This window comes from Lissotriton vulgaris, chromosome 8, assembly GCF_964263255.1.
Source record: "Lissotriton vulgaris chromosome 8, aLisVul1.2, whole genome shotgun sequence".
In the NCBI taxonomy this organism is placed as follows: domain Eukaryota; kingdom Metazoa; phylum Chordata; class Amphibia; order Caudata; family Salamandridae; genus Lissotriton; species Lissotriton vulgaris.
Window position 1 is genome coordinate 44,444,365 of NC_141696.1, and position 21,748 is coordinate 44,466,112.

The following is a 21,748-nucleotide window of genomic DNA, read 5'->3' on the forward strand; positions in this document are numbered from 1 at the left end:
AACACCTGGTTCTTTCTGAGGTGTGCCGCTACCACTGCCATGCACTTCGAGAATGTCCTGGGTGCAGATTTCAGCCCGAATGGCAGCACTGTGTACTGATAGTGGTTGGTGCTGACTTGAAATCGCAGAAACTTCCTGTGTTTGTACGTGATGGGCACGTGGAAGTACGCATCCTGTAGGTCTATGGCACAAAGCCAGTCCCCCTGTTGGAACTGAGGATAAATCTGATGCAACGACAGCATGCGAAACTTTTCTCTGCGAATCCACTTGTTTGCCTGCCGCAAGTCCAGAATGGGCCTGAACTCGTTCTTGTCCTTCTTGCGAACCAGAAAGAACCGGGAGTACAGACCTCTTCCTCTTTGAGACAGAGGTACGTCTTCTATCGCCCTTTTCCTTAACAGGATATCTGCCTCTGCCTGGAGCTCGCGCAGTTGATACTGCGAGCTGACCGGAGGGATCGCTGGAGGAGGGCTGATGAACCGAAGACTGTATCCATTGCTAACAATATTCAGCACCCACTTGTCCCGAGTAATTTTTCTCTACTCTGCCAGAAAAAATTGAACGCTTCCCCCCACCGGAGTGGGTAACGGATGAAGGGGAAGTAACCGCTCAGGGTCGAGATCCGGCCGGGCCCTTGTTCGCGGTAGAGGACTGTTGTCCCCCTCTACCCTTCTGACGTTTCTGGAAGGGTCTCCGGAACTGCTGCTGTTGTTGCTGCTGCTGTCCCGAAGACTGCCCCCGTCCTCTTCCCTGTGCGCCGTAGCGCCTCTGGAAAGGCCTGAAGGATTTCTTCTCTTTGGGCTTCTCCAAGCCCACAGCCGTCAGGGTCTCCGCCTTCATGCGGGCCATCTCATCATCTGCGTGTTTACCGAATAGGGTCTCTCCGTAAAAGGGCAGATTGGCCAGCCGCTGCTGGGCCTCCGGCTTGAGTGACGCCGCTGATTGATTCCATGGCAGTAACCATGTGCGGCCAACAGGGAGGTGTCCGCCGCTGCACTGATCACCTGGTTTGATACCAGCATCCCTTCCTTGAGGATCTCCTGGAAGTCCTCCCTCTTGTCTCTCGGTAGAAGTTCCACGAACTGTTGAAGGGAGTCCCACAGCGCCCGGTCGTAACGGTCTAGCAGAGCTGTATCGTTGGCAGCTTTCATGGCTGCGGAAGCGGTCCCACACGCTTTCCTTCCCGCTGAGTCGATCCATCGACTCTTTATCTGGCGGCATAGTGGATGACGGGGAGGTAGAATGCAATTTCTTGGCCGCCGTCACAATCACTGAATCCGGCACCGGATCCATTCTCAGAAAGGCAAGGTCCGAATCCGGGGCCCTATACTTCTTCAGTAGCCGGGTTGGAGCGGCCTTCACCACCGCTGGCGTGAGAAACAGCTCCTCCGCAGGTTCCTTCAATCCAGGCACCAGAGGCAGAAGAGAGCGAGACGGTGCTTCTTGTGAAGCGTCTCGAATATCACGGACGTCGTAGGTGTTGGAGCCGTCACCGTGATACCCAACTTCGCCGCCCCCCTCAGGAGAACTTCCTGGAATGTGGCAATGTCATCCACTGGAGAGATCCTGGTCTCAGGAGAGTCCGATAAGGTTGGCGAGTAGGGATGAGTCCTGTAAGAGTCCGTGCGGGATCTAGACCCCCTCCTCCTATGGCGATTCCTTGATCTGGTGGAGGATTTATGACAACTCCTTGATCTTCCTTTCTGTCCGGAGCGTGAACGGGACCTCCTTGGCCGAGGACGATCAACCGGGTCCACCGGAACGGGTGACTTGGGTTTGGACGGAGCCTTCGGCCTAGGCGTACCCTTCGGAGGCGTCGGAAGCTTAGGTAACGAAGTCGACCTCGGCGGAACCGGAGGTGGCTTCTCAGGCAACCCTGATCCAGGTTGCGGTGGAGGCAACGGAGGCGGAGTAAGCGTCCTCGGAGGGGGACCCCTCGGTAATGGAGGAGGGGGAGTCACCTTCCCCGACGGGGTATACACCTCGGAATACACAGAGTGCGGCGAACCCCCATCTCTTCCAGCCTGGGACGTAGGCGAACCTCCCACGGCATCAGGTCTACTTCCACCTCTTTTCGGCGTCGAAGAATGGCGACCATACGGCGAGCGTCGGCCCCTGGACGTCGAGCGTCTCTTTCTCTGCGTCGAAGGCCTTTGGTGCCTCATCGGCGACCTTCTGTGCCTCAACGGAGACCTTTTGCGCCTCGACGTCGAACCTCGGCGCCTCCACGGTGATCCTCGGCGCCTCGACGGCGACCTCATGCGCCTCGACGGCGACCTCATGCGCCTCGACGGCGACCTCCTGTGCCTCGACGGCGACCTCCTGTGCCTCGACTGCGACCTGGGCCTCGACGGCGTCCTTGACGGCGAAGAACTCACCGACGACGCCCGCATCCTCTTCGCGGACGGCGAACGGCGGTATCGCCCCGACGGCGAGCGCCGACGCCTGGCTCGTCGACGCCGATCGCTCGACGCCGACGAGGATGACAATGAAACAGTCACCGGAGACATCGAAGGTCTAGTGATATCCCTTGACGCCGAGCCTCGACGTCGTTTCGTCTCCGACGATGGGGAACAGACCGCAGTCATTCCTCTTAACGCCGTAGTGGGCGCAAAGGACGCAGGCGGAGAATGGTGACGTTTGCTGGTCTTCCTGCCCCTGGGGAGCCCCCCAGGGACCTCAGCATGGGCAGAAGAAGCCCCTCCAGACCCACCTTGTGCCTTCAGTCTTCTTTCCTCGAGACCCTGAAGTCTGATCTTCTTTCTTTCCCTCAGGGTCCTTCCAGAGAAGCCTTGGCAGATAGCACACTCCTCTGGAACATGAGAAGCTGGAAGGCAGAGGATACACACCTCATGGTGGTTCGACCTGGCCTTTTTCCTGGAGCACTCCGGGCATTTGTCGAATAAGGCAGGCATATTTGACAAAAAACAGAGTGAGAAAACCAAGAAGAAAAGCCCCACAGTACAATAAAGTACTAAATCTGTGAAAAATAGTGAAAAAACACCAAATAAGTCCCAAAAAGGGAGAGCTCAATGCTCCAGGGTCCTGCTAGCAGGAGCCGGAAAAAAGAACTGAAAGTAAGAGGGACCTGCAGGGCATTCTGGGATACTGTGAAGTTCTGGAAAGTTCTCTTAAAGGCACAGTATCCTGTTCTGAGCCATATAATGGCAGCCTATGGGGCTTGTCTGTCCATGTTCTCCTCTCTATCATTCCAGAGGGGTTTTTGCTGAAGGCAAGGGAAATCTGGACAGGCTTTGCTGTTTTGTGGATTTTTGGTGGAATTTCTAGTAGAAGTATTGGACAGTGTAGCCTGTTTATAGGCTGCATTATATGTCTTTAAATTCTCTCTTAAGTGTCTGTGCAGTTCTGCATTTTTTCGACACTGTAAGAGATTATTTTTGATTGCTCCGGGGTCCACGCACATGGGCGGGACTATTCACTAGATTATGACTATAACAGAGATCCCCTACTACAGAAAGAGGGTTCTTTATCGGTGACACACATGTTTCAATCACACCTTGGTATTCCAATTGCTCAAGGATCTCAGCCACGGGAGCCTTCACTTCATGTTGTATGGGGTATTGGGATTGAGGCTGTGGCATTGACCGTAAGGGAATATCATGTCTGGGGGAAAATTTGTCCTAACCACAGTGAGTACGGTACAAAGCCGGCGCAAGCGCCTTAGCCCAAACTTCTGCAAAATGCATGGCCTGCTCCTTCGGCACTGTGTGCGTGAAAGCAGGGAGGATTACCTCCTCCCCTTGCGGAGCCACTAAAACAAATGGTGGGGGCCAGTCGACCTCCGCCAACAAAATGTCATACGTTGTAGTTAAATGTTCCCCAAATACCCCTTTTATGGTACTTTATAAGTCACCTTCAATTAAAAGGACAATTTCAAATAGTCTTTCAGGAGGAGCCACTCTAGCGTCAGCCGTCTCAACTACAACAAATTTGTCAGTCGCTGTCACCTTCAGTAGTGGATGCAGGGCCTCTGGTATAATGGTAATCTCCGCCGCGCTGTCCAACAGCGTCAGCGCTCATGTCAGATTCCAAAGCTGCGTTCTAACTATCCGTGGAATATCTCGCAGTTACAGCAGCAACTTTCTTCTTCTGAGACTGCGGTCTCGGACGTGAAGAGTCGTCCTGCTTGCCTTTACCGTCAGTCTTGCGGGGTGGGTCTTGCTTCCCAGCCCTCCACCGGAGGGTGAGACCGATGAAACCTGCAAAGAGCGAGGAGAACGTTGATCAGGAACCTGAAAACGATCAGGTGACTTAATCGTAGCGCACTCACGCAATTCATAAGTGCGCTCCGTAGACACTGGTACTGGCGAGGAGGAACAGGACCCCTGTATCTGTTGCTTTTTCCCATGTTTCTTATTTTTGGTCCAAGTCTGAATAGTACCTAGGGAGCGATCATCTTTGTCAGACTTCGCCGCCTGTGTTTGCTTTTGCGCTGTCTTGGCAAAAGGCTTAACACCTAATCTATTATGGCCAACACCGTGATAATTCTCGGTAACTGCCGGGGTTTTTCTGCATAGGGGACATCATGCAAAGCATTCGACACCTGGAAGCTTACAGCATCTCCCTTAACGTTAGCAAGGACAAGATCGGAAACTACGTCAAATACTCCAACGAGTCTCAATCCCAATTCAACAGCCGCCTACGTCAGTGCTCATCCTGAACACGCATAATGACGGAGGGTAGGACAGACATTGACGGGGTGCCGGAGCATCTCGTATAGACCGACGCAAAAATCATACCCCGTGGTGTACAGTCCATCACTTCAGGTACTAAGTCTTTCTGCAAACTAATCGGTAGAATCCTATGTTTCTCCACAGGAGTCGTATTAAAAAATACTGCCTCCAGTTGGTCAAATTTCTCGGCAAGCCAAAAAGGCATTTCATCCTTTTCCTGGGGAAGCTTGCCCATAACCGCATTAACCATAACGGGACTAAGCTTCAACCCATTCGGCCGAACTGCATTCGCCGCAATGTCAGGGCCCCCACCTGGTATGATGCTGGAAATGTAGTGAACCAAAGCACTAATAACCGCTACAGCAGAGGTATAGAGGGGTCTCAATTCAAGTAAGGGACATTCCCCAGCACGTGGGTACAGGGTAAATCCAGCCAAAACAGGCCAAGAAAAACCTGGAATGGACAAAGGACCTAATCTATTTGGTGTCAGAGAGTGGGGAAGGGCCTCATCAAACCAAAAGCGGTGCTGCCAAGCAGAAATCGGAACCTCCTATGTCCTATAAGTAGTGTACTCCGCAGGCAGGGCAGTGGGAGTGTAAGTATGAAACACATTAGCATCTGCATTAATTGCCAGAAACGTAACCCATTAGTAGAAAAGCTCAAACAGGTAAGCTGCATCTGCACTAACAACAAAAACCGACGCCATGCCTTCCAAGGCAACGTTGAAACCCTGCAAATGATTGTGTACAGCCAAACGGCTCTGCTGTAGGATATCAACGGCAATAATGACACAGAAAGAAAAAAGAACAATGCAATGTAATATAGCATTACTGGGTAGTAATTCAATAGAAACTGTTTATAAAGTATCAAGCTTGAAAGGACCTATTTAACTATAGGTAGGTTTATCCGTCACCACTGTCAACCGGAAACAATAGTGAGGGGGTCGTGGACTGATACAAGCACTACTCAAGTGTCTCACAATAAGACCACAACGTTAGGTGCGCCATGTCACAAGGATTCTGCTTCTACACAGAAATGTGCACAGAGACCCAGGACCTCAGTGAATTGTGGTGTACCAAAAAACTCACCTTAGTGCCTAGAAACCATAAACAGCTAGCCTCAGTGTCACATTAGCTCTTCGTCCTATAGCAAAGGAACCAATGATTAGACAACCCAGAACATGCAAATTAGATTATACTCAGGAATGGTGGGAAGCAAGAACACTCTTTTGTTATACTCTCATACCAGTCCACAACAGGAGTAAAAAGAGACACTGAAAGGTTAAAATGTTTATTTTAACAACGTGCCCTTAGATGCAGTATCTTTGCTAACATAAGCAGACATATGATTAGAAATAATGTGATCAGCATTGTTACAATTCCATAAAACACAAAAGGAGAAATCATATTACAATGATGGTGATAATAGGTACTATGGCGCCTAGTAAATCACCCTCCCTACCTAGGAACTTTGTTTTATAAACTAAAGAAAGTCTCTTGTTTGGGGTCCCCATTACCTCTCAGCTCAGCAAGAATGAATCACATCAAGATCAGCAAAGGCTCTCTGCATCCCTGGAAAGAGAAAATCTTCCAAGTGTGTGAAATTATTGCTCCAGTGTAATAATAAAGGCGCCAGGATTTCAGCAGGCTCGCAGCTGCCATTTGTTGTGTCTAAAACCGTTAGACGATCAGTACGAACAACAGTTACTATGTTATGGTAACCTTGATGGCTTCAGCACTCACTGTGCAGACCAACGTCACTATTTAAGTCTAGAGATGTCAAAAACAAGCTATTCTCATGTAAAGCATTTCACGCAGCCTAACTCACAACAACAATTGTATGTAGTGTTGTGTGCAAAAGCGGCAAAAAGGTAAAATGGCGTTTAAACTTCTAATAGGCTCATGCTAACATAACAGGGAACACAAACTAGACTCAGGCCTCACTACAATGTAATATGTAATGTCATCAGCAGTGCATTGCGGGCGCCAAGTTATAGTTAGCTGAACTAACTATAACGGGGGAATTTCTATGGTTTTGTACGAGTGAAATGTCCAACTAACTATAAAGCCCCTGAAACCTATGATTTTTTCAGTGAATTTCTAAGGTTTTTTAATTGCTAAATTCTAACTATAACGTGTCTGAAACCTATAGTTTTTTCAGTGAATTTCAAAGGTTTTTTAAATGCTAGTTTTTAACTAAGCTTACAGAGGTAGGACATGTGTTGAAAGAAGAAACAACGCACAGAAAGAAAAAAAAGAAATGCAGAAAAAAGCAACAGAAGTCCATAAAGAGGTAGAAAAGTGCAGGAAGAAGAAGAGATGTGCAGAAAGAGCCAACAGAGGAGCAGAAATTCCTCCTGTGCCCACAACTTTTTCAGATGGGTACTGGTGGTAACGGACTCTGACCAACCAGGCCTAGAGCCAGTGCTATGCTAAAAGTGACTTAGAATACAGTGAAAACACCCACATACACTCGGAAACACTATGCTTTGGGGTACCCCTGTGATTAGCATGACCTCCTCTGTAAGACCCTAGTACATAATAGAGAAGGGGGATTAAAACTACCTCTTAAAACGGGCCACGGGGCGCGTTTGCACACTGGTGAAGGGAGGGGGGCCTGAGGTGATATGTGTGCAAACACGCCCTGAGGCCATTTTAATTTGGGGGATAAAGTTCACTTGAATCCTGAGGGTCCCTTCGGTCCAACTAGCCCACCAGGTATTTCCAGTAAGTGCAACAGAGCTGCGTTGCAGAGAGGTTTAAAAAGGGTCCCAGCCTGGACCACCTCTCTGCAATACAGCGCAGTGGCGCTTACTGGAAACAACTGGTGAGCTAGTTGGCCCCCAGGGGCCCTCAGGATTGAATGGGAATTAATTTCCCAACTTAAAACGCGCCACAGGGTGTGTTTGCACACGTCACCTCAGGCCCCGTCCCCTCCCTTCACCACTGTGTAAACACTCCCTGTGGTCATTTTAAGTTGGGAGATTAAGTCCACTTGAATCCTGAGGGTCCAACTAGCCCACTAGGTACCTCCAGTAAGCGCCACAGAGCTGCATTGCACAGAGGTGTAAAAATGGTCGTGGCCTGGACCACCTCTCTGCAACGCAGGCCTGTGGCGCTTACTGGAGGTACCTGGTGGCCTAGTTGGCCCTCAGGGGACCTTAGGATTAAAGGGAACTTAATTCTTCAACAGGGGACGCGTTTGCACAGAGCTGAAGGAAGAGGGCGGGGCCTGTGGTGTCATGTGTGCAAACACACCCTGTGGCGTGTTTTAAATTGGGGAATTTATTCCTTGTCAATCCTGAGGGTCCCTGCGGGCCAACTAGCCCACCAGGTACCTCCAGTATGCACCAGGGAGCTGTGTTGCAGAGAGGTCCCACCCCCCTTTATACACCACTCTGCAACGCAGCTCTGTGGCGCTTATCGGAGGTACCTTATGGGCTAGTTGGCCCCCCGGGACACTCAGGATTGAAGAGGAATTAATTCCCCAGAAATTTGAGATGTCATCAGTGATGTCCAAGGTTTTTATAAATGCTAATTTCTATGTTTTTTTCAGTAAATTTCAAGGCTTTTTTAAATGCTAATTTCTAACTATAACGTCTCTGAAACCTATGTTTTTTTCAGTTAATTTCAAAGGTTTTTTAAATGCTAATTTTTAAGTGTAATAGTAGTTATACCTATTGTTTGTACTGATTTTCTACAGTTTTTAACTGTTTATTTATCAATATTCTATTCATTTAATAACATTGTATATTTTTCTGAAAATTGCAACAATTTTTTTTTTATTCCAATTTTTTTCGGAGTCGCACACCCAAAGCGTATACATCATGGTGGATGCGCGGATTCTAGCTGCCATTTTAGAAAAGTTGTGAAGGATCCACGTACGGTGTGCAACGGCTGCGTGTTTTTCAGTTCCATCATATACATTTAATATTATGTGATGTGCGCGATTGGTATGCGACCAGTCCGCGCATTGGTGACACATGCCCATTACGGTAAGCGATGCTTGCGAGATAGCCGGTCCCACGTGATGTCATATACGTGCTGGGGCGCGCTGGGTGCGTGACTCCTGCAAATTCTTTTTATGTTCTAAAATTATATGTATGTGTCTTTTATATATATATATATATATATATGAGGGCGAGAGATTATCTAAGATATTCATAAAAATAATATATTTGTACTTATAATAAACGTATATTATTTTTAAATATATTTTTGCGAAGTCGCGTCGGGTGCGTGCTTCGTGAGCGCAGTGTGCACAGATCCCATATGACCTAAAAAAAAAGATTTAATTGGTTCATAACATTTCTCACTGTAACTATTGAAGGACTCCACCCATTTTAATCATTCTTGTTGGAGCATCTTTAGAGAGACATCTCTTTTCCTACAAGAACCCTTTTTGCTTGTTTTTTTGTGTTTTTAAAAATATCAAACAAAATGGCATCTGGACAGCAGCAGCAGAAGGAGGCAGTATCTTCTGAAAAAGAATTCTTGCAGGTGGCACCACGTCCACAGAGGTCGGAATCTGTCATGTGGAAATTCTTCACTTTTCCACCTGGAGAGAAGAAAGTAAATGCGAGAAAGGAGACGTGCAAAATTTGTGACCGAGTACTGTCAAGAGGCAGTAAAAGAAAATACTCTTGCGGCACTGCTTCTATGTACAAGCATCTCAGGACCACACATCCTCTCAATCTTGCTCGGGATTTAATGAGGCGAGCTGCTTTGAACCCCTCACCTGCTTTGGCAAGTATGTCTGGAGCGTCCTCAGGAACACCTGCAATTGACTTGCGGCCTGAATTCATCTTTCTCGAGCAAAACTGCGTGAAGTGTAAGAAACTTATATGCTTCGGTGAGCAGTCAGTGGATGCAGTTTGTGCTGCGCAACGCAACCATTGTTGGTAATTTTTTTTTGTTTTAATGATATGTAATTCCAAAAGTTTCCTGCTTTATTTGTTCTTTTTTGTTTATGTTTTGAAAAAAACACCCAAAAAAAGACAAAATTGTTCAAAAAAAAAAAGAAAATACAAAAGAAAAAAAAGTTCTTATCAAAACTACCATATCTGGTTAAAGAAAGAACTATAATTGCAAGGTAATGTATGAAAGTTTGGTTGAATATATGTATACAGCATGATTGACTGAAATAATGCATTAGTAGTGTATGGTGAATTTATAGGTGAAGATTTATGAGGAAGAACTGCAGCGTGACACTGCAAGCTCTTTAGCTGCACTCCCCTGTCACTTCCGAAGCACAGGGATGTGACATATGTACATGAATATGTTGCAACTCTGTGCTTCCCTCTGCACTCCTGAACAAACTGCAGCCATGCGGTGACACAGACAACCTTGCACCATGGTGCAAATATGTCTGTGTCGTCCGGAGATTGTTTTTGTGCAGGAAGGGACACCTTCCTGCACAAAAACAATCAGTAAAGGCATTTTCCTCTTTCAATATATGCTGTGGAATGCAGCATCCCATTGAAAGAGGAAAAAATGAGGAGAAATGAAAACAATTCTCCTCGTTGCGCCTTGCTACACCGACTTTAGGATGGCGCAGCATTCACAAACATCTCTAGATTTACGATTTTTCATATATCTGGAGATGTGTCTTGTTCTTTGGGTGTTGCATGGAAACACCCACAGCAACACCTATGGAACGCCCCATGAACGCAAAGTTCTGTGTATGAATGGGTCGTATTTACAAGGAAAGGAAAAACCACGCAGGGTGCTTTTCCTCTCCTTGTAAATATGAAGGAGTGCCTGGCGCCCTCACTACGTTACAAAAAGTGACGTACTGGTGGCACAGGATGCTTGTAAATCTGTCCCATAAGTGCTTCGGTATTGGCAGACTGATACAGTAAGAACATAGTGCTGGATGGGTGATTGAAGAATTGCATGAGACTGACAGGAGGAATCCTACGCTGCATGGGTACTACTTCAGTATTTAATGGAGTGGACCAATAGTATATATCTGCTTAGAGATTTGTAAGGATTATGCACAGAATATTTTATGTGTACTTGTGTTGGTGCCTAGGTAATTTTTTAAGAATACCACTACTAACTGGAATGATGACAGTGTTGCAAACAGAGTGAACACTTAATTTATAAGTGGTTAAGTATTGGTGGAGTGATAGGATAAGTAGATAGTGGTAGATAAGTGATTAAAGAAGTGCATGGGACAAGCTGGACAATTCCTACACTGCATGAGTACTAACTGGGTATTTAGATGAGTGTATCAATAGTATGAAGCTAGTAGAGTCCTGCTTGGATAGTGCACAAAATATTATAGCTGTACTTGTGTTTGTGGCTAGGCCATTCCTTAAGTATTTGTCTAATAAGTGGAGTAATTTCAGTGCTGCAAAGAGAGTGCATGCTAAATTTATTAGTGCTTAGGTATTGGCAGAGTAATAGGATACGTAGATTGTGCTGGATGGTTGAATGGAGCAGTGCATGGGACAGACAGAAGGATTCCTAGACTGCATAGGTACTGAGTATTTAAAATACTATATCAATGCTATGTAGCTGATTAGAGGTCTGCATGCATAGTGCACAGAATATTGCAGCTGTACTAGTTTTACTGGCTAGGCCATTCCTTGGGTACATGACTAGTAACTAAAATAATATCAGTGCTGCAAAGAGAGTACATGTTGAATTTATAATTGCTTAGGTATTGCGGAGTGATAGGATACGTAGATAGTGCTGGATGGGTGATTGGAGAAGTGCATGGGACAGACAGGAGGATTCCTACACTGCATAGGTACTAACTGGACTTTTAGAAGAGCGTATCAATAGTATGTAGCTGGTTAAAGCTCTGCATGCATAGTGTACAAAATATTGTACCTGCACTTGTATTAGTGGCTAGGCCATTCTTTAAGTATATGACTAATAACTGGAGTAATTTCAGTGCTGCAACGAGAGTGCATGCTCAATTTATAAGTGCTTAGGTATTGGTGAAGTGACAGGATACGTGGATAGAACTGCATGAGACAGACAGGATTCCTAGACTGTATAGGTACTAACTGTGTATTTTAAAAGACTGCTATGTAGCTGATTAGAGGTCTGCATGCATAGTGCACAGAATATTGTAGCTGTACTAGTTTTTCTGGCTAGGCCATTCCTTGGGTACATGACTAGTAACTAGAATAATTTCAGCGCTGCAAAGAGAGTACATGTTCAATTTAGAAGTGCTTTTATAAGTGCTTAGGTATTGGCAGAGTGATAGAATATGTAGATAGTGCTGAATAGGTGATTGGAGAAATACATGGCACAGACAGAAGGATTCCAACACTGCATAGGTATTAACTGGGTATTTAGAAGAGCATGTTAATAGTATGTAGCTTGTTAGAGATCTGCATGCATAGTGTACAAAACATTGTACCTGTACTTTGGTTAGTAGCTAGGCCATTCCTTAAGTATATGACTAATAACTGGAGTAATTTCAGTGCTGCAAAGAGAGTGCATGCTAAATGTATAAGTACTTAGGTATTGGCAGAGTGATAGGAGATGTACATAGTTCATGGATGGGTGAATGAACAAGTGCATGGGACAGACAGATGAATTCCTAGACTGCACAGGTACTGAGTATTTAAAAGACTGTATCAATGCTACATAGCTGATTAGAATTCTGCATGCATAGTGCACAGAATATTGTAGCTGTACTAGTATTAGTGTGTCTATGGTTTCAAGAATGGTAGTCTGAATTTTAGGGTGTGAGGAGGTGCATCAGATGATCACGTGGATGATGTCATCAGTGATGTCATTTGAGATGCCCCCGAAGCACAAACAATATAGATTTGCTCCAGTTAATTGCATAGCCTGAATATTTTCCAAAATTCATGAAAATGTTTAGGACAGCATAGATGATTTATAGGGGGAGGCAAGAGAAGAGCAGTATATCATCTGCGTATAATGATATTCTATCTTCTTGCTCCTTTGTCCATTTCAGCCCATGCACCACGCGAGCGGCTCCAGCATGAGGGAAAATATCAGTGGCGATAGCAGACAGCGCTGGGGTGTACTCCTTCTAAGCGTAAAGGCACAGGACGTATAGTTGTAAACTCGTACTTGACCCTGTATATCCGTATAGAGCAGTTGCACCCACCCCAGAAACTTCGGACCAAAAAAAAAACCTCTTTAGACCCTCAAATAGGTATGGCTATTCTATAGAGTCAAACGCCATAGATGCATCCCATATATATATCTTAAATGAAACAACCAAAGGTTTAACCTTTGTTATAGTTGAGAAAACTTTACGTACTTTTTCCATACAGCCAAACTTAAAATACAAAAACATTAGATATTCTTTCAGCTTTATTTATACCTTAAACGTATAAATCACATGCCACCTTTACATAACTTTACCTATTATTTAACTACAAACAAAAGTTAAAGTACACAAATGTTTACATTTCTAAGCTTTAATTTTTAACTATAAGACTCCACTCTACCATGCACTGTGTTCTCACAAAAGATTTGATTTGTGATGTCATAAGTGTTATTGTAATGCTAATATTTTAAATGATATAAGTGATATAATGGAAAAGAATATAGGCAGTGCATGTAGAAGGCTTGAGTTATAGTTATTGTAACATGACAACCAAGTTGAATACACTGTGTACGGAGGTGCATGAGTTATAATAATTTGAAACATTAGAAACTATCAGATGCGTTACATAACACAACGTTTGTTACATTTCAGCAAGTCGAATCTGCCAAAATTGAATATGGGAAAAAATATTTACCGTATCATGCAAATTTTGGTGTGTCAAAAACCAAAATGTGCCTGTTATTCCCCAAATACTGACATTTAGGCACTAGGAAACCTATACCCAATAATTCCAGATAGCTGCTAGCTCAAGGATTCATGGGAAATGTAGTTTTGCTGTCATGCGCCATTCTGTGGTTCGTTCTTCAGAGATGTAGAGTGAAGCTGACAGTCTGTGACCACCTCGAGAGTTTCCTTGCTCTAAATGTCCTTTGAGGAAACAGGTTTGGAGTCCCAAGCTATGAAAGGGGAGTCATGAATCCCGATGGCTGCAAAGAGATCAAGCTCAGAATATCGAATACTATTATAATGGCAACATAAGTATGGAAGAGGAAAAATAGATTTGCTATTTGTAACCATATATACATGTAACTTGGCAAAATATATATTTACAAGGAATAGTAATTTAATATTTACTTATGTATACATACCTTAACGTTAAAAAAAACTACCTTAACAAAATAGTTACATTCTAGAAGAAAAAATGCTTCTTACCAGTTCCCATAGGATTTCAGCCAGCTCCCCGCGGTTCTGAACGACGGCCCAGATGAGAAGGTCTCGGATGGGATATTTCAATGTTGATGAGTTAGTAGCGCTCTATTTTAGAAGGAAACAACACAAAAGTTCAAGTTAAACCAAAGGTTTGTGCGGCGGAATATGCTTGTTATTACTTTAACCTCTCTATTTGGTGAGCCCAATTCATACAAATTACGAGTTATAATGGAATGCAGTAAAGGTCGAAGGGGATCGAACCCAGCAGAGCAGGAACTCCACCATAAAGTGTTGCATGCAGAGTCTGCTGTCCTGATGAAGGTGGCAAGGGTGGGCACGGTTTACCAATGGGGTCCACATTCTTATTTTCTTCTTCCAGAGTGATAGAAATAGTGTAGCCCAAGAAGTTGTAACACTTTCTAGCTCTATAGGCAACCAAAGAGCATGAGGGAGACATTTCTTAGTGGAAGAAAGAGTTAAAATCTGGAGGCATATATTTATTCTCCATACACCTCCATAGCTGCCACGGTTTCAGATTGCCATTTGTGACATTTTCATAACTTCAGTCTAATTAAGAGTGACATTTCAAAGACTAGGAGTGACACTTTCTCTTAAGCAAAATTAAGCAGTGAAAATGAGGGAAACATATACATATTAGAAATTACACCAGAGAGTGAGGCTGAGGCACGCAAAGGTAAAAGCCAGGGTTTAAGTTGGATGAAAAAACTTGGGGGGGGGGGTGTCTCTCAAATGTAATAAAGGGTGTAGGTTAAAACACGCAATAAGAAAAACTGTGTTGGCACATTGTACTGCCCGAGTTGTATTTTGCTGCTTCGGTCATTGCATCCAGATATACAATATTACTTCTACAAGAAGTCAGGACTATTTAGCTTTGTCAGTGCTTGTTAGTTGTATAAGATAAATAAACAACTATAGCTTCGATGTAAATAACATTGAAAATGCTTCCGTTGTGACATGGTGAGACTGTGAAAGAAATAAAACGAGTATCCATGTAGAATTCATATTTTTTTTCATGCTGACAGTAAGGGCAAAAAAATGAAGAGCCCGACAGAGACCGGCCATCTCGGCATCTGCTTTTCACTCTGGCAGGACCCGGCCCACCTAAGCCTTGCTAAACCCTAATAATAATTACCCCAAGCTGAGAGGTCTGCCTAAGGCGGCAAGTGGACCTGCTATCTGCGCAGCCCTGTAGCAGGCATCAGCTCACACCAACCGCAGGCAGGCTGTCACAGAGCTACAGCCAGGTTCTGCTGATAGTAACACTCTGGCTCAGCATTTAAAGCCCAGCCGACCGGCACAATCATTACTGAAAGCCGAGATGAGGGCCAGGGAACCAGCACGGGGGCCTCAGACTCCATATCCTGCCCCTCCCAGCACCATATTGACAATTGTGTTAAAACTGACACCATATTGTGGTTACACTGACAAACAGGGTGGCAAGTGGCTGAAACAAGGAACTGTCTACTTACTGTGATCATTTTCAGCCGGAACTTGCATGATTGGCATGTCGGACGGTGACTTGCACTGCAACAAGGCTTTTGGGCGCTCATGCTACGAGTGAGCTACCCCCACGGCAATCTGGCTTATACTTCAGTCTAGGCTGCTGCTGTCCTCACCGAGACCTGGCGGACCTGACAGTGACGGTCAGTCAGGCTCTCTGTACCCGTCACTGCACGATTCCCTCTTCGGCCGGCTCGGAAATTTTAAGTGAATGCTGCGGCCTTGATTATAATGGCCTACACAGCAGTGTGGCCGGGCAATCGTGCGAGCAACAGCGCTGCCTGCCCCATAATCATTTTCGGCCGCCTATGCGCCTTCAGGCTCCTGAACAATAAACTCCCCGCTGAGCGACCTCGGAGCCAGCAGGAGTTTACAAACCCCGCGGAGCCCTAGCTATTCATGGGGCAACGGACGAGACGTCAGGCAGGCTGACTCAGAGCCCCGCGTCACCGCTAGGGTGACCAACTGGGATTGGCGCAAATTCAGGACAGTGAGTGTAAAAATTCAGGACAAAGGGTCGAAATTCAGGACACAAATTCAGGACAGGAGGTCAAAATTCAGGACAAAACTTCAGGACAATTGGATACGTTTTACAGACACATCAGAGGTCGCGCAATAGTATATAAGTAAGCCCAGCCGTATCCAAACATATTCAACAATTTGCAAATCTATCCACCATGCATCCTTCCATCTATCATTTCACTCATCCATCCCTCCATCCACCCTTTCACTCATCCATCCATTATCCATCCATCCACGCTTTCACCCATCCATCTGTACACTCATCCATCCACTCTTTCACCCATCCATCCATTCACTCATCCATCCAGCCATTTACCATTCACCCATCCAGCCATCCTTTCACTTACTCATCCATCCACTCACCCTTCACCCATTCACCATTTTAGTCATCCATCCTTTCTCTCTCCATCAACCCTTTCACTTAGCCATCCTTCCTTCCATCCAGTGAAGTAGTGTGGCTCACTGGTTAGAGGCGGCAGACCCGAGAGCAGAGGACGGCCCGGGACCAGGGTTCGATTCCCGGCGCGGCAGGTTTCTGGACCAGGGTCAGCGGACTCGATAATTCTCTCGCCTCGGTGCCCACTCTGATCAGCGATCACACTCGGCAACTCTGGGCATTAGCTTGCCTCATCTTCACTAACGGCCCCACCAGACCGCCGGGGATGCCTGGTCTCACCCTGGAGATTCCCAGTAAGGGACCATCTCTCAGGGAAGCCAGGAAGGGTTTCGCAGCGGTCTAAGCGCCAGGACGCCCACGGGTAGCAGTGCGCTATATAAATGCCTACACACACACACATCCACCCACTCATCCATCTACTAATCCACTCATGAATCCATCCATTGACCCTATCACTCATCCATCCTTTCTCTCATCCATTTATCCTTTCACTCCTTCACTCATCTATGTTTCCTTTTGTCCATCTACCCTCCCTTTCACTCACTCATCCATCCTTGCATCCACCCTTTCACTCATTCGTCCATCCCTTCACCCTTGCATTTATCAATTCATCAACCCATCCATCATGTCACTCATCCATCCACCCACTCACTCACTCATCATCCACCTTTTCACTCATCCATGCTTTCACTCACCCATCCACCCTTTTACCCATCCAGCTACACTTCCACCTATACATCCAGCTATTTCCCTTTCCTCTCTTCAATCCTTCCACTCACTCATCAATCCATCCATCCTCTCTCATTATCCATCTATTCAATCTTTCATTCATCCATTCACCCTTTCACTAATTCACCCAGCCATTCACCCATCCCTTCACTTACTCACTCGCCCACCGTAACATATTAATTTTGAGCTGAGCCTTTTTTACAAGATGCCCATCAAGAACTTCACCTGCGCTGTATGAGCCATTCCAGGACTGGGATAGAAGCCACCCAGGCCAGTGACAGGCTCCACCACTGGGGGGGTCGGGGGGGCGGGGGGCAGGAGCCATCACAGGCGGCCGGGGGGGGGGGGGGGAGCCATCACTGGGGCGGGGAAGGAGCCATCACAGGAGGGGGAACAGGATCCACCAGGGTGGGCACAGGGGTGGGCATGCAGTGTTCTAGTATCATCTTGGTCTCTTTCAGGGTGGGGTAGGGCTCCTCACCTCCTCCTGGTCAAGACAACAAGAAATCAGGCTCTTTCCAAAATGGCAGTTTTGCCATCCCCCCGCTGTGATGTACAGTACTTACAGGAGATACTCCAGGAGACTGATTGTCCTCCATACTTTGTTAATCAGTGTGGGTGCGATTGTGCCATTTCTTTATTTTATTACATTAAGACTGCATGTTTGAAGAACCGAGGTTTGTTCGCAATGTAGTGACAATATTTAAGCTCTGTGAAGAGAACCAGTGCTGCGCCGTCGTGTATTCAGGGCCGGTTCTAGAATGTTTGGGGCCCTGGGCTGAAAGGAAATGTGTGAAGCCCTCCTAAATCGCAGAGACATGGCGCATTCAGGGCGGTTTGCATCTGAATGGATGCCCCCTGCTCCTGAAGCTGCAGCCCCTCCCTCTCAGTCACCTTCGAAGCACCTCTTAACGGGTCTTCAAGGGCTGAAGGTGTGAGGGTTGCCATCCCGCTGTGCCTCTCCAATAATGCTGGTGTCTGAGCTTTGGAACAGAGTCAAGAAGGCAGCTGTGCCGGCTGAAGGGTAGTGCGACGGGTGCCTGGGGTTAAAATTACGGACAAATGGCGTCCGTTAAAGAATCCTTCACGGACAACGGACAGACGGCCGAAATTACGGACTGTCCGTGAAATTTACGGACGGTTGGTCACCCTAGTCACCGCGGCCGCGAGGGGGATGCGTTGTAGCAGAGAGCCTGAGGCCATAGCTCGGCTGGGATAACAGCCTCAAGACCACGGAAGCAGCGCACTGGCGCAGGCAGTGTCTGCAGTCAGCTGCCACACCCACGTTTGCAGCCACCATGTACCTCAGACTACCTATGCATTATGCATGACAATGCATTTCAGTGCGGTGATGCCGGTGCACCACACTGAATTGCGTTAGTGTCACGTCTGATGCGTGATGCTTGGCAGGACTGCACCACCCGCTGTGACACTTAAGGGCGTCTAGGAGGTATTTGTCATGCACTCCATTAAACCTATAAACATAATCACAAATTTGGAGTCTTATTCTTCAATTTTAAAAAGTAGTTTTAGTCCCCTTTTCATAATGCTACACTGCATTCTCCACTTTCAGCCACCTCATGTTTCATGACTAACATGTCTTCTGGTCGGTGCTTTTGATTAATTTTTAAATCGTGTTACCAGTAATTATATGAAGTTAAAGTTCATGACCAAACCTAGATTTTCCTGTAAGAATGATGACATCACTAATCATCTTTGTCGTTTTAAAAAAACTAAACATGTGTGCCATTTTCAGCGTCTCGTGAACCTGGATGAAGTGACTGCTGCCAGCTGTAAACAGTGGTTCAAAAGGGGGTGATGGACGGAGCCTCTGAACCAATCAAACGCTCACACCCAGTCCAAAGATCTGGGTTTAATCCATCACCGTTCTTTAGCCCACTCTGCCACCCCAGTTCAGACATGGCTATATGCAAATCAGTCTGACCCTGTGCCTCATGGGAGCAGTCCAGCCCGAACTGCCAAGCCATGCCTTCCCTGGACCGGAAACAAGCTTCCGAGGACCGGTTTCTGGCATTCCAGCCGTCTTCAGCCCGGCTTGCTTGAATCCAGTGGCAAAGTGAGCAAGGGACTCACGTCTGAGCATACCCTGCCACACTTATGGCGGCCAAAAGCGGTAGAAAAGGGGGTGGTGATGGACGGAGCATCTGAACCAATAAAACACTCACACCCAGTCCAAAGATTTGGGTTTAATCCATCACCGTTCTTTAGTCCACTCTGCCAACCCAGTTCAGACATGGCTATATGCAAATCAGTCTGACCCTGTGCCTCATGGGAACAGTCCAGCCCGAACTGCCAAGCCATGCCTTCCCTGGACCGGAAACAAGCTTCCGAGGACCGGTTTCTGGCATTCCAGCCGTCTTCAGCCCGGCTTGCTTGAATCCAGTGGCAAAGTGAGCAAGGGACTCACGTCTGAGCATACCCTGCCACACTTATGGCGGCCAAAAGCGGTAGAAAAGGGGGTGGTGATGGACGGAGCATCTGAACCAATAAAACACTCACACCCAGTCCAAAGATTTGGGTTTAATCCATCACCGTTCTTTAGTCCACTCTGCCACCCCAGTTCAGACATGGCTATATGTAACAGTGGCCAGATCAGGGGCAGCTGAGCTTGAGAGGCACCTGGGCTCAGATGTTTGGTGATGGAATAATCTGACAGCTCAGTACAAGTGGGATTTAGTCATGATGGAATGCAGAAAACATGTGAAACAACCAATAATGATGCATGGGGTTTCTGAAAGGACAAGATGCTTAAGGGCTGAGAGTGGACCTCTAGTGGCTGGGAAACGCAAACAATGTGAAAAAGATGGTGATGCAATGCATAGCTTATGCTTGGTATGATATATCACAAAACAAAAACCTACAAGTTATCCTCTATTAATACATGGGTAACAAGGATCAGGACCTTTGGGAAAGGTGACTTCTGACATTTTTCAGGCCCTTTCCACAATCTAGATAATTTGTGGAAAAAAGTGACATAAGAAATGTGTAGTAATCTGGTCCAAAAAGGTAGGTGTGATTCAAGATGATTTATTCAGATTAGTTACAGGATCAGTAATACAGTAGTATTCAGCCCCACCAGGAGCAGCCATCAAGGCGCTCAGTCCTTCTCCAACCGTGGATTTCAGCCATCAACACTCTATTGAGTGTTCCACTGGTGGAGCAGTGGGTACCATTAACCAATTTACTACATATCCTCCTTTCTTCCAGAAAGAGAACAGCAAAGAGAAATATGGAATCAGATGTAGAAGCTAGTAGAACAAAATAGCGAGGAGAGAACTAGAGAGAAACAAAGCAAAAGTAGAGACAAAGAAAGCAACCAAAAATCTTAAAGAAACAGATAAACATAACCTATTTCCCATCGTCCTTTCTAATAAATGAGAGAAAGAAATAAAGAAAAGAAAAGAAATAAAGAAATGAAAAGAAAAAGAAACCATCAATGAGTACTCTCTGAACACCAACTGGCCAGGTAAGAGAGCAATCCACATCAGGAGAATAGAAGATGACAGAGAAGAAGAGAAATACAATATAAAACCCATTCTTCTCCATAATATAGAAACATTAGAGTTAAAAACAAAATAGAAAAGTACTGGGCTAAAGTGTTGTGAATGAAAAAGGAAAACAAAATACAGAGAAAAATGCCCAGTCTACCGTGAACCAATGCACTATAGTTAAAAGATAAGAACCGAAACTATACACCCTAGAGTAAGCATGAGCGTGAAATCCGTTACGCTCGCGGATTTTGCGGATTTTCGGGAAATCCGCAATCCGCGAATTTTGCGGATTTCCCGCAAAATCCGCAAAAAAAAATCCGCGAACGTAACGGGTTCAAAAGTTGAACCCACACTCATTTAACTATTTTACAATGGCGCCAGCAAGCTGCCAGCGCCGTTGTAAAATAGTTACAAAGTTAGCTTGCACAGGAACCACTAGATAAAACGAAGCAGGTGCTTCCTGTGCAAGCTAACTTTGTAACTATTTTACAACGGCGCAGGCAGCTTGCTGGCGCCATTGTAAATTAGTGACAGGGCAGCACAGCCTTACAGGTTACTCAAGGGACCCCTGCGCCCTTCAGGGCGATTGCATAGTAACACACACATGGTCGCTAGAACTAGTTAATGCTCAAATTCAGTGACTCATTCATTAGCCCAAAAACAATCATGTGCCTCTTCCCAAATGTACCGCGGAAAATCAGCTGTGATGCTGGATAGAGACCTTTGCATCCTTGACTTTCACGAGCGCAATACCCGTGCTGTTCCTGTGACCAAGAGCTTCTTTTTCTTCATCTGCTGAACCGATCTTTCTCTGACCTTTTATACATACAAGAGGCATGTGAACTCGCATGGAAGCACCCCCCCACCACAAAATCCACAAATCATGGTCGCTCGAACTAGTTAATGCTCAAATTCAGTGACTCATTCATTAGCCCAAAAACAATCATGAGCGTCTTCGAGGCTGGACAGGTGTGCCTCTTCCCAAATCTACCGTGGAAAATCAGCTGTGATGCTGGGCAGAGGCCTTTGCATCCTTGACTTTCATGAGCGCAATCCCCGTGCTGTTCCTGTGACCAGGAGCTTCTTTCTCTTCGTGTTCGCACGGGTTGCTGCAAGTT

The 21,748-nt window shown here is 46.0% G+C and overlaps 1 protein-coding gene across 1 annotated transcript in view; it reads right to left on the reverse strand.

Annotated features, from left to right (window-relative positions):
• The window catches only part of LOC147693350 (transient receptor potential cation channel subfamily M member 2-like), a 1,918,272-nt gene that overhangs the window by 956,615 nt on the left and 939,909 nt on the right, over positions 1–21,748 (reverse strand). The window contains exon 17 of the mRNA XM_086933680.1: positions 13,953–14,054. Within this exon, the coding sequence (XP_086789806.1) occupies positions 13,953–14,054 (102 nt within the window). The remainder of the gene's footprint in view (positions 1–13,952; positions 14,055–21,748) is intronic.